The sequence below is a fragment of the Rhinolophus sinicus genome, chromosome 14 (assembly GCF_057876585.1).
Source record: "Rhinolophus sinicus isolate RSI-liver-muscle chromosome 14, RSI-T2T, whole genome shotgun sequence".
Lineage (NCBI taxonomy): Eukaryota > Metazoa > Chordata > Mammalia > Chiroptera > Rhinolophidae > Rhinolophus > Rhinolophus sinicus.
In genome coordinates this window covers 22,993,047-23,006,143 of record NC_142514.1, presented here as the reverse complement: position 1 = coordinate 23,006,143, position 13,097 = coordinate 22,993,047, and the positions used below count along the sequence as shown (strand labels likewise).

Below are 13,097 nucleotides of genomic sequence, written 5' to 3'. Positions count from 1 at the left end.
CTTGGCCTTGGTAGGCTTACTTACTCCCTCTGGGTCCTCCCCTGTATGTCAGGCCCAATTGCACTCTGCAAAGCTATGACATAATGGAGGATTCCAGTAACAATCCCAGGAGACCCCGCTGAGCCTTCATAGTGAGACAGGCCCATGTACTCCAACTGAGGATGTTCCTGTGTGAGGCCCAAGCACACTCACTGCAGCACCCCTTCCAGAGGTGAAATCCTGTGACAGGCCCCATTCTTTCCGGCACATTTTCCCTGGAACAAGCCTCATCCACTCCAACTCAGGCTCCCCCTGTGTGAGGGACCATAACCTGTGACTATGCAAATTTTGCCCAACCTGTGCAGTTGTACGTGGTGGCCCTGGATAGGCCCGACTTCTCTCTCAGATGCTTCCCTAGTGTGACTGACTGAACCATTTGTTCTAAGTTATTTCTCAGATTCTTCCACTGATGTTTTCACATTTTTAGATTTTTCCAATACTAATACATGCTTATAAAAAATTAAAATATTACAGGTGTTTTTATGAGTGCATCACAGAAAACCAAAAGTTCTCCCATAATCCCATTTCCAACCCCACCTGATGCAGAGCTATCAACTCTCAACAGTTTGATTTCCCCATTTTTTTCTACATATATTGATGTAACTATATTATTATGTCTTAACCAAAACTGCATCATATTATAAATACTGTTTTGCATTTTTCTTTTTTAAAGTTAATGTTTACTTACACACTTTACAAACACACTCACCTTGTTAAAAAAGAGAGGAAGAAATAAAGACATTAAAACGTCACAGAGAAAGCCAAGCGCTCTTTGTCTATAGCCTCCAAACACAGTATTATTCCTCAGAAGTAACCACTATTGTTTTGTTGTGATCATTCCAGATCTTTGTGCCATGGGTTGACATACATGTTATATGTACCTGTGGAAAATAGGTAACGGTTCATGAATTTTGGGGTTGTGTGTTCTACGTAAATATGGAATATTCTCTATATCTAATGTTCCGACATTTGGCTTTCTCATCCCTTGTCAGAAATGAATGCTGGCGTGGATTTGGGCTTGTCATTTTGGGAAGGCCTACAGGGTCTTCCAAGGTGGGCACATTGCACCAGTCACACAGGTGCTGCCTCCTCGAGTGCTGTGTCCGCTCTGGAGGAAACCTCAGTGAGCGTGCTTGGGCTTGTCACCACAGGGGAAGCCTCAGGAGGACGAGCCGGGCCTCTCACACCAGTGAAGCGGTAGCCAGAAGCTGTGCCTTTTACCCAAAGAGTGACTCTTCATCTTCATGGGTAGTAAGGACGCCGCCACACCCAATGAAGCTGTGTGTGGGCTTGTCACAGGGGCCAGCCTTACTTAACGAAGCTTGTCTGTGCCGGTTAAGTGCGCACAGCCTCGGTGGGCGGCGTGGGGCTGTCAAATCGGCCGTAATACATCAGACGGCTCCAGCCTGTCACAGAAAAGGCTCAGGCCCACGTTCGTGGTCCGCGTTCCTCTCTGGGCCCGAGGCACGTCCCTGTCAGGCTTCCCCTGTGTATGAGTTGACTCAGGCTGCTGTAACAAAGCACCACAGACTGCGTCGGCTTAAACAACAGAACTTTATTCTCTCACAGTTCTGGCAGCTGTAAGTCCCCAAATCAGCGTTCCCTCTGAGGGCTGTGAGGAAGAATACATTCCATGCCTCTCTCCTACTAGCTGCTGGTGGTTTGCTGGCAATCTCTGGCACGTCTTGACTTGTAGAAGCATCACCCCCATCTCTGGCTTCCTCTTCACATGGTTTTCTCCCTCTGTGTCTGTCTCCAAAGTTCCGTTTTTCATCAGGACACCGATCGTATTGGATTAGGATATGACCTCTTGTAATTTAGGTAAAGAGAGATAAAGGCCTTATCTCCAAATAAGGTCACATTCTGAGGTACTGGGGGCTAGGACTCCAACATATGAATTTGTTGCACCCTCTGACAGCCACAGGGCTCTCCCGGAGGCTTCTCTTCTTGAATAAATACAAGTACTGATGACGCCACCGTTGTGATAGGGACAGCTGCTCTGGGGCCTGCCCACTGAGTCAGTGTGATGGACTCAGACACTTACCCCGTTCCCCGTGTGAGAAGCCCCCTTGTCCGTAGAAGAGTCCCTCAGACTCCGTCAGCTCCCTCTCATAGAAGAGACCTCCCTACGTCCATGGAGCCCTGGTCTCGGGCTTAGCCCCTCCCCAGCCTTCACCTTTGTGACCTACTCCTGCTCAGGCTTCCCTGCACAAGGTCCTAAACGGAGGCTTCTGGAACGACAGGCCAACACTCTGGGGTAGCGTTCCTCGGTGATGTGCCCATTATACCCACTGACGGCACATGTTCAGAGGCCCAGTCCCCTGAGGATTTTCCCTGTGTGTGGTGCAGGGGGAGGGAGCAGGAAACAAGGTAGGTTCTATGTATGTCTTCAGAGGCCCAACACCTCCACCAGGAATTGGCCCAGCTGTGTGAGAGGCCCAGCAATGCCCACTGGGGTTTCCAGCCGTGGTGGGCCTACCTCCTCCCACTCACATTTTCCCAACATGATTTGCCTGAATGTTCCCCTTCAGGCTTCCCTTGGGTCACAGGCCCAGCTACTCCCTCAGTGCCTGCCGGTGGGCCATGGTCCTGATGCTACATAAGGAACCACACTTGGTGTCAGGGCAGCTGCTCCCCCTCAGACTTGACCTCGACTTCCATTAAGGCTTCTTGTTTGATGGCCCCAAACTCTTGGACTAGGTTGTCTCTGTGCCCAAGGCCCAGATACTCTCACTGAGGCCTTACAGTTTGTCACAGACCCAAATAATTTTTCCTGCCCGATAGGCCCACGCTCTCCACTGACACCTTCCTTAGCCCTATGGAGTTGTACCTTGTAAAGAAGCTCTAACCACTCACCCCAGGTTTTTCTTTTATGAAAAGACCTGCTTCTTGACAGAGCCACCTGTCACCACTGAGGCTGTTGCTGACAAGGAGGCCCGGCTTCTGTGGTCCCTCGACTTTCTCTGAAAGAAATCCAACTCCTTACTTTTACTCAAACTTCCTTCTGTTAGATACTCTGACTTTCCGAGACTGGGGTTTTCCTTTCCCTTCTTCAGGTAAATATTGCCCCCAAATTTTCAATCACAGCATCAGCTACTCCTACCCAGGTCTCCCAGTCTGGCAGGCTTAAATTATTCCATTAAAACTTCTCAGGAGGTTGTATTCATAAAGAACTTAGCAGAAGGACAAGGCATAGAATTATTCCAAAATATTAGGTATCATGATTATTAATGTTCTTAGTTATGGCACTTTGTTTGAAATTGTATCTGTTTCCACTGTAGTGTCTCCTGTGGGACAAACCCAGCTACTCTCCCTAAAGGAGCCCTTCTTTAGGGAAGCGGAAGATTCTGCTTCTTAGGGTTCGTTTCTGCCCTGTAGGCCCAATCTCTCTCTTTGAAGCTTCTCCTGGCAGAAACGGGCTCTGAGATTTTTCTCAGTAGGAAAGCAACCTAGGTACTGTCACTTAAATGTCTCTCTTTTTGAAAAGTCCACCTTCTTCCTATAAGACAGACCCAGACACTCCTTAAGGCTGCTCCTGGTTCTAACATGGGCCCCCTCTCCTTAGGTTCCTCACCATCGATGAGTCCACATATGCCCAGTGACACTTCTCTTTAAAGGTTCCTCCCATCCATTCGGTCACCTACCTTGCTTCTACTATGACTTTCATCTGCCAGATCTCCCAAACCCTCTGCTGCTGACAGGGCCACATCTCTCCTTTGGCTGACCACCCCACCCACTCCCACTATAGCTGCTCAGTTTTTTGACACACCCAATTACCTTGATGATTTTTCAGTGAAACCTGCCCAGTTCTTCCCAGTAAGCCTTCTTTGTACATATCAAATGGAAATGCATAACACAGCCACCATCACAGAGGGCGTGCTTAGGAAATGTCAGCTTCACGAGCGTTGTTCTTTATATTGTTATGACATGTGACAAATATACCCACTGCCATGGAGCATTCGTGTGGTTTCCACTCCTTCCACTGAGAATTTCCACTGTAGGAATGTTCCTTCTACTCTCACTGCCAATTTCCTGTGTAGGGTGGGCCCGATTACTGCCACAAAGGCTATTCTTTGTCCTGTGGATCCAGTTAGTGAAAGGCTGTGCTCTGTGGCACGTGCTCAGCACATCCCTCAGCCACCTCTCCCTGTGTGGCAGGCCTCAGCTGCTTCCATCAAGGTGTCAGGTTTTGAGTCAGACCCACCCATTCTCATGAAGCAGACTTCTGGCTCTTTGGAAGGACTTCTTTGTATGGCAATCGCATTCCTTTTAACCCAGCTGTTCCCTCAGGATAGTTTCTCCCCTTGCCACAGGTTTGGCTTGTGCCCACCAGGTTCCTTCCTTCCTGATAGGCTTCTCAGGGTGGGAAAGACCACACTCAAGTCCTCGCTACCTCCTATGTTTGTGGTCTTGATCACTGTCCTCATGGTTAAATGAGATAAACACGTGAAAGACCCAGGTCAACACCTGGCCCCAAGGAGGTGCTCGAAAACAACGGTTCAGTCTGGCATCGTCTTCCTTGAGCCTCCTTATCCCATGGAAGCAATAATAACACACACCGTTTATTGAGCTCCTACTATATGCCAGTACAGTCCAAGTCTTGATGCTTTATCACTGGTAACCCTGCCGCTCCTCTTCTGGCTGGGGACAAAATGCCCAGAGAGAATCAAGTAGCCTCTTCTCCTGATCTTTTCCAGCCTATGAACTTCAAGAGTGCCCAGACCCAGAGCCCTTTGCCAATGGCATTGTGAGGGGAGCTGGCTACAATGTCGGACAATCGGTGACCTTTGAGTGCCTTCCAGGATATCAACTGATGGGCCACCCTGTCCTCACATGTCAACATGGCACCAACCGGAACTGGGACCACCCCCTGCCCAGGTGTGAAGGTATGTCCCTCCCTCATCCCTTGGGATTTTTCTTGGGCAGATTGATCTAGCGTAGTCCTACATCTACCTGCCTGCACCCTGCGATCATTCATGCTGGGTGGTCCTGGCAAACCTTGTCCATCTGCTTTCATATGGATGGGACACAGCCTATCCAGGGAAGAGTCTGGGGGACAGAACTCTGGGCCAGTGCTAGGGAGGACCTGGAGGAGGTGTGGGCCACAGCCAAGGAAAAACATAGTCAGCCCTTGGGAATATCCAACCTGATGGGCTAAATGTCTCCCATCAGAAGGGAAGACTGTACATGAGGGTGGAGGAGCCAGTGGTGTGCTGAGGGATAGAAAGGTAGAGATCATGGCGCCTTCCCAAAGGGAGAAGAGAATAAAGCCTCTTTCTAGGAAACTTCTTGTCTCCCTCTTCACCTGCCCTGCCCCCCTCATTCTCTTCCTCCTACGTGTGCCTGGAGAATCTGAGTTGATAATACCAGGGAGAGAGAGGTGGCACTTTCCTGGGTCTTCATTCGCCAGAACCAGGATGGAAGAAGACCTAGACGCTGTGCTGCCTCCACCCCCATCTGCTCACCTCAGTTCCATTTTCCTTCATTTTTCACTCTTGGGGCTCAGCATTTTCCTGAAAGAGAAGCTGGGATTTGTCTTGAAAGGAGAAAGCTGGGCAGGAGGACAGCACAGTCCAGGAGAAGGTACCCCAGCTCCTGGGCTCCATCCCTGAACCTCTCTGAGCTTCAGTTTCTGCCTTAGTACAACGGGGCTTCTCATCTCTACTCTTAAGAGTTAGAAGGGTTTCAAGATGGCTCCTGTGAAGTGCCCAGCATGGTAACTGGTTCACAGACAGTGAGCTTGAAGTATTAACTCTCCATAGAAAAACAGACCTTGTTTGCAGAACTGAACTGTGCTGGTATCAGAATATATGATCGCAATTTCTAAACTATTAAACCCCTAGTTTGTTTTTCAGATGTTCAGAACTATCCCCATGCATAACCCGTCCATCATGAGTTGGTTGGTCATGTGCTCTATGACAAGCTTCACTGTGGACTTTCTTCCTTTTATTCCTTTTTCCACCTTGTTTGTCTTTTTATGGCATCACAGGAGGAGAAAAGAGTGGTGCTCAGTTGGATATCTTGAGTCAGAAGCTCTTCTCCCTCCTGAAGAAGTTCTTCCCTTGGCTTTTTTGATGCCTTATTCTCTTCTTTTCCAATTACCTTTCTATCTGCCACCCCTTTGGTCATCTTTTTCTTCTCTTATCCTGAGACATGTAAATTCCAACATATTCAAAATTGAACTCATTGTCTTTCTGCCATTAAACCGAATCCTCATCTACGAAAGGAACCTCTAGTCACCTGGTTACTCAGCCCTTAATTGGGGCAGCTTCCCTCTCACTTACCTACCATGTTCACCAAGTCTTCCTAATTCTACATCCTAATTATCTTTCAAATGCATCCATTTCTTTCAAATGCATCCACTGCCTCTACCTTAATCCAGGCAGCCACTTAGATGAGCTTCTCCCACCCTTCAGTTTTGCACCCCTCAATCCATTTTTCACAATGTAGCTGGAGTGAGTCTTCAAAACCACCAATATACTCCTGACACTCCCCTACTCAGAAGTTAGCAAGGCATCCCCATCTCCCTTAGGGTAGATTCCCAACCCCTTAATGTGGCATACCATGTCCCTCAGGACCTGCTTCCCACGTACCTCCTGGTATTCTCCACTCTCACAGACTTTGCACTCCAGCTAAGCTGAAATACTTTCAGTTTTTCCATGTGCCATGTTCTCTTACCTCCGGTTCTTAGCACATGCTGTTCCTTCCTCACCGAGCATTGCTCTCCTCTCCTGCTTAGCCCTTGTCATCCTTCAGGTCTGAGTGGAAATGTAGATTCTTCCAGAAATCCTTCCCCACCATCACAGAGCCAGATGAGGGGCTCCCTAAATGTTCCTGTGGTGTTCCACACTGATGGCATGCAGTCCCTATGCTGTAGATGCCAGTGTATGTGGCCGTACCCCAGTGGACTGGGAGTGCCGTGCCACAGAACCATGTGCTTTGATATCCTTACTCCCTTTTGTCTCTTCTCAGCAAAAGTACTGCAGCCTTCACTCTAACATCTGCTCCTCCACCCCGATTTCTAGGACAAGAGAAGGGAGAGCTTTCATGGGTCCTTCCTTCTGGGCCGGTCTCATCCATGAGAGAGAGAAAGAGGGAGGCCAGAGACTGAGACAGGCCCATAGAGGCATCTGCACTGCAGATCAGGACTAGACGGGGCATGGTGTGTTGGGACTGATGGAGAAAGCCAGGCCCAGCCGTCCTCAGCCCCAGCGCCTCTCCCCACCCACCCTGATCTCCTTGGACAGGATGATTTGTGCTGGGAGCTGGGACTTCATTAGGAAGTCATCTGAATTTTCGGGTGAGAGGTGGTCTCCAGCACTCACGTGTTCGTGTTCCCTGCCTACAGTGCCCTGCGGTGGGAACATCACCTCTTCCAACGGCACTGTGTACTCCCCTGGCTTCCCCAGTCCGTACTCCAGTTCCCAGGACTGTGTCTGGCTGATCACCGTGCCCATTGGTCATGGCATCCGCCTCAACCTCAGCCTGCTGCAGACAGAGCCCTCCGGAGACTTCGTCACCGTCTGGTAGGGCCAGATGCCATGTCAGCAGCCAATAAGAAAGGGACATGAGCTGGGCTCTAAGCTGGATTACCCATCTATTTGTTCAGAACACCAAGAGAATGGAATTCCATGACTGCCAGCCGCCTGGGTTTCAAATAGAGACGGTGGAATGTGGGGTCAGCTTCAGTTAGCCCTTATGGCCCCTTGAAGGGAGAGTCATGGGAGAGCAGTGGTTCCCAGGCTGGATTCCTGCTGGTGCTCCATTGAAGTACCAGCGGGTGTGAATGGGAGTGGTCGTAGGTATGCAGACTTCTCAGTATTTCCAGAGTCTAAACCAAAATTCTGCATTTCCTAAGATAAGCCACCCAGACTGATGAAAGAGCTTTGGAGTGGAGTTTTGTGAAGTCCCACTGGACATCTCATGCTGAGCCAGCACTGCCCAGCAGAACTTTCTGCAGTGATGGGTATATTCTGTATCTGTGCTTTCCAGTATGGCAGCCACTAGCTACAAGTGGCCATTGAGTACTTGAATGTGACTAGAGTGACTAAGGAGCTGATTGTTAAATTTTAAATGTATTTAATTTTAATTACTTTAAATGTAAATAGCCAGATGTGGCCTAATGGTTACAAATTGGACAGCTCAGCCTTGAGTTATATGGTTAGAATATCTTGAGTTCATTTTAAAATAGGAATACAAATTATTAGTTGATAAGTACAGTTTTCTAGACAGTTTTTTCCAAACCCCTTGATCTTTGGACAAAGATATAATTTTAAAATTCCTTTGTTTTGGAGATTACTACCATCCTGGGAATCAATAGGGGATAGTGGGACTCTCTTTCCCAAGTTCCCAGGTATGGATAACTGTAACCAGACTTCCCTGGATTAATTTCTAGGCACTAGTTAAGAACAGTTGGAAGGGACTAGATAATTTTCCAAGGAAGAAATCCTTTGCCCAGAAAGGTAACATGGTCATGTCTCCTTGCCTGGGGGACAAGGAAATGGGCTGGCATAGATAGTTCCGTGAGCTTCCCGCACCTCTTCCATAGCCCTGTCCCAGTGCTGCCTCGGATTGGGTAAGACCCACAGCCCTGCTCCATGGCTTATGCCTCTCTGGTGGCAGTGTTGCCCGGGCGCCCGGTAAGGAGACTGAGCTGGTAAAGAATCAGATGAATAAGAAATAAATGTGGGCTTTACGAACTCTGTCAACTTTGTTAGGAGACCAAGTTGGGAAAAATTAAAGAGAGGCGTTTAGGGGAAAGACAGCATTGGGTGCTAGAAAAGTTATAGCCACCCACTCCAGGTTTCTCTTAGATCACTGACGGCACCAGGTAGAGCAGGCAGCCATAGTAACATGCCAGGACCTTCTTTCCTATTACAGGGATGGGCCACAGCAGACAGCTCCACAGCTTGGAGTTTTCACCAGGAACTTGGCTAAGAAAATACTGCACAGCTCAACCAACCAGGTCCTGCTCAAGTTCCACCGTGATGTGGCCACAGGTGGGATCTTCGCCATAGCCTTCTCTGGTCAGTATGGAAGCCTGGCCGGTGGGAAGAGCCAGGCTCTCCAGTCAAGGTTGGGCTTGACCCCTGGCTCCGCCATTCCCAGTCATGTGACTTTGAATGAGTTGTATAGCTTCTCAGCCTCAGTGTCCTCAGAGTTATGAGAACTGAATGTGTTAGCTTATGTGAAATCTCCCAGCAGAGAGCTCCATAAATGTAACTTTTTCTCCTCCTCCACACTACTAGGGCAGAGAAGCACATGAATCGCTCCTTGGTGTCAAGTCCAAGCTTAGAGGCAGCAAAGTGGGGCTTCTCATCCCACTCATTCACATCAACTCACTGGCTGGTTATCCATCTACCTGTGCCCTTGCTTGTCCCTTAAAACCTTCTAGATGGTTGTTCCACTCTAAAGGAATCCAGGACCTCTGTTGACGTCACAGGAAGTACTATGCAGAAATGAATTCATGGGGGAATTTAAGCAGGAGGAGCATGAATGATTGAGAGTGGGTTTGTCTTTATCGGCAGACAGTTTTCTTCTAAGAATCCAAACTTATGGACCTGGATATTTCTTCATTTTTATTATAGTGGACACAGCTTAGGAAAACTTATAGAAAGTTCTCAGTGAGCTTTCACCCATCTATGGCATAATCCTCCATGTGTACAATTTTCAGAGCATTACATATAGAACTGGAAATCAGGAAAGCTTGACTTTATTCCTGGCTCCACCCTAAGCCAGGTGTGTGACCTTGTGCAGGTCTCTCCCCAACTTGAGACCTCAGTTTCTTCACCTGTAGGATAAGGGGCTGGGAGTTTGTGACTTATAAGAATTCTGAGGTAATAAGGCAGATATTATTACCCTTGCTTTACAAATAGAGAAATGAGGACCAAGGAAGGCTTGAGGACTTGCCCAAAACCACACACTGGGATCCTCGTTCTGTTCCCAGTTCCTTCAGTTCTGCACTTTCTGCTTTGGTGGGACTATATGGTGTTATTACATCATACATGCGTTTATAGAAACGTGAACACATTCAGCCCTAAGAGGTAGTGGAAGAGATAGTGAAAGAGAGGTAGAAAGAGACATAGGAAAATAATCATGTTCACAGCATATGCCACCATGGCCATAGCACAACTCTAACTGTCATTCCCAGGGAGCTATGGCCCAAGGTGAGTATGATATGGTTTCTGGATACCATGGCCCATGAAAATGAACTATGGCTCCTTGAAGAAATGGCTAATTCCAAAACTGGGACAGAGAAAATACAAGGTAAGCCTGAAACAGCTTATGGCAGAAAGCAAGGAAGTAGTAAGGAATGATGGAGACACGCCAGAAGGACATAGAGTTGACCTGAAAGGACTCCCACTGACCAAAATGGCGATAATTTGAACATCAAAATAATTAATCTTGGTACTAAATGGTAACCTGTTGAATTAACCAGGACACCATGTATATCCATCCAGGTATTAACTAATTAATTACTTAGTTAAATAAAGGTGTATGAAGAACAGGATGTTTACATAGCCTCAAACTACCTCCTAACACAGTGACTACAGAGGGAAAAAAGACTAGTGTTACAGTGGAGAAGCCTGGAGGACAGCACCGTAATCAAGTGGCTCCAGTGAGCATCATCAGTATGGGACAAACTGGAGTCATACCCCAGCTGGTAGGAGGCATTGAGAAGAGCCCAGCATCACCTCTGTGGCAATCCTGTCCAAGAGGCACAGCTTCAATGTAATCATGAAGAATCAGGCAAACCTAAACAGAGGAGTAATGGAATACAGTGTTACATACTGTCAATCAACTGGCATGTAATTTTCAAAAGTGTAGAAGTCATGAAGGTCAAGGAAAGACTTTGTAACTGTTCCAGACTAAAGGAGACTAAAGACACATGACAATGAAATGCAGCATATGATTCTGAACTGGATCCTTTTGCTATTAAGGACTTTATTGGGACAAGAGGTAAAACTTGAATGGAATGTGAGGATGAGACGGTAGCAGCCCATGAGTGTTAATTCCCTGCTTTTGATGGATGTGTTGTAGTTATGTGGAGAATGTGCTTGCTTATAGGAGACACACTAAAATATTCTGTGGTTATGGGGCATCGTGTTGGCAACTTACTTTCAACTAGTTCATGAAAAAGTGTGTTGTACTATACTTCCATCTTTTCCTATAGCTTTGTGATTGCTCAAAATAATTTTAAAAGGATTGAAAGACATGCAGTGCCCCAATTTAAATTGGCATAAGAATCAACAAAGAGCAGAACCAATACCATAGAAAAGCAATCCAGAGATGTGAAGGACAAGCCTGAAAAAACTCAAGACAAAGATGGAAAAGGGCAGACTTGAAAATGATGGGGGAGAAGATGGTTAATAAAGAGATCCAGTGAACAAAGAACAAACGTACTGAGAAAAGCCATTTATGGAAAAAAGAACCAGAAGGTTGAAATAGAAATTTCTTATGAAATGAAGAAAAACCTGTGCGTAAACAAAAGATATACTGTGAAAAAGAAAAAAGAAAAAAAATCCTCTGCATATAGAGTAAAAGAATTTACTGTATACCGGGAGACTTTTTTTTTTTTTTTTTTTTAAGCCTGACAAATTTTCAAATTATAAGGATGAAGGGTGGAGAAAATCTACTAGAATCCAGGCTGAGGAAGTTAACTACAAGGAGCCAAAAGCAAAAATTCTCAGACTAATTATTTTTGGCATTTGATTCCAGAAAATAAAGGAAGCATTTTTATAGATGTTTAAGGAAAAAATAGTTGGGAACTTCACATGTGAAGGCAAGAGACAGTCATTTGCCAATATCCAAGAGCTTAAAATTAGTGTCACCCATACTCTCAATTTGAATTGTTTCTCAAGGATGTAACTGCCTGAGGGATGAGTGAATACCTCAATATAAAGAAAATACATAAAAGACAAGATAAAAATGGGAAGCATTGACTAGCTAATCACAGATTTAAGTCTAATAATAATTGAAAATATAGATTCAAAACAGAATGCAAATACAGTACTTCTTAAAAGGTTAAAAATAATAATTTTATATTAACAAATGCCCAAGTTGTTAGAAGGATTGGAGAAAGGAAATATCCTTGTGTTTCATTGGGAAGAATCAATAGATACTGGATTATTGACTTTGATAATCAGAAAAATAAGAGTTCCAATATGTAAGTCTTCATCAAACTGGTTATCAACTTTCATCCACCCTGCCCTAGTGATTCCCTGAGGCCACACCCCACCCAACTTTTGGGCACACCCAAACTGCTTCCAGTGGCTTTTCTATATAAACAACCAGTCTTAGCTCATGCTGTGGACTTTCCTAAAATCTCTCAAAGGTTCACAAAACCCAAACAAGCAGCATCTGGCTTTGGCATGGTATGTCCCCTACCTCTGGCTGAGCAGATTTAAGCCCAGCACTAACAACAACTGGCCTCAATTTGCAGATTGGCCTTTCAAGACACCTCCAAGCCCAGCACAGTGCCGGCCACCTGCAGATTGCTTTGTGGCAAGGCAGGGCAAAGGCTGAGGCTAAACTTGGCCTGCAGCATATTCCCTTGCAGGAGGCCCCAGGGCTGGCATGCCCAGTGGCCAGCTTCAGACCCAAGACAGAGCATCATACAGCTGCTTCCAAGGATGATACACCGAAAGGGCAGACTAGGCAGGCACCAGAGCCCCGCTAAAGCAAACTGTGCTCTGTAGGGTCAGCCCTTGCACCACAGCTCTTCCACTGTAATCATGGCGAGTCCTCAGGACAAATCAGCCCAATGGTGAATCACTCCCACTGACACGCACACAGCAACCAAGGCTCAAGTACAAGAGGAAGACACACATAACCCACACGAGGGACTCACCTGGAGCACCTGACTCAGGTGACCAGGGAGACTGCAACACTGGGTCCCACAGCACACCTACTGCATAAGGCCACTCTATTAACACTAGGAGACATAGCAGCCCTACCTAATACATAGAAACAAACACATGGAGGCAGCCAAAATGGGGAGACAGAAGTACAAATTGGTTGTTACACAGTAGTTATGGGGATGTAGTGTATAACATAAG

The 13,097-nt window shown here is 46.6% G+C and overlaps 1 protein-coding gene across 5 annotated transcripts in view; it reads left to right on the top strand.

Annotated features, from left to right (window-relative positions):
• Positions 1-13,097, top strand: part of CSMD2 (CUB and Sushi multiple domains 2) — a 577,361-nt gene that overhangs the window by 487,776 nt on the left and 76,488 nt on the right. For all 5 annotated transcript variants that reach the window (XM_088791016.1, XM_088791015.1, XM_088791014.1 and 2 more), the window contains 3 exons: positions 4,737-4,925; positions 7,388-7,565; positions 8,920-9,065. In XM_088791016.1, the coding sequence (XP_088647142.1) occupies positions 4,737-4,925; positions 7,388-7,565; positions 8,920-9,065 (513 nt within the window). The remainder of the gene's footprint in view (positions 1-4,736; positions 4,926-7,387; positions 7,566-8,919; positions 9,066-13,097) is intronic.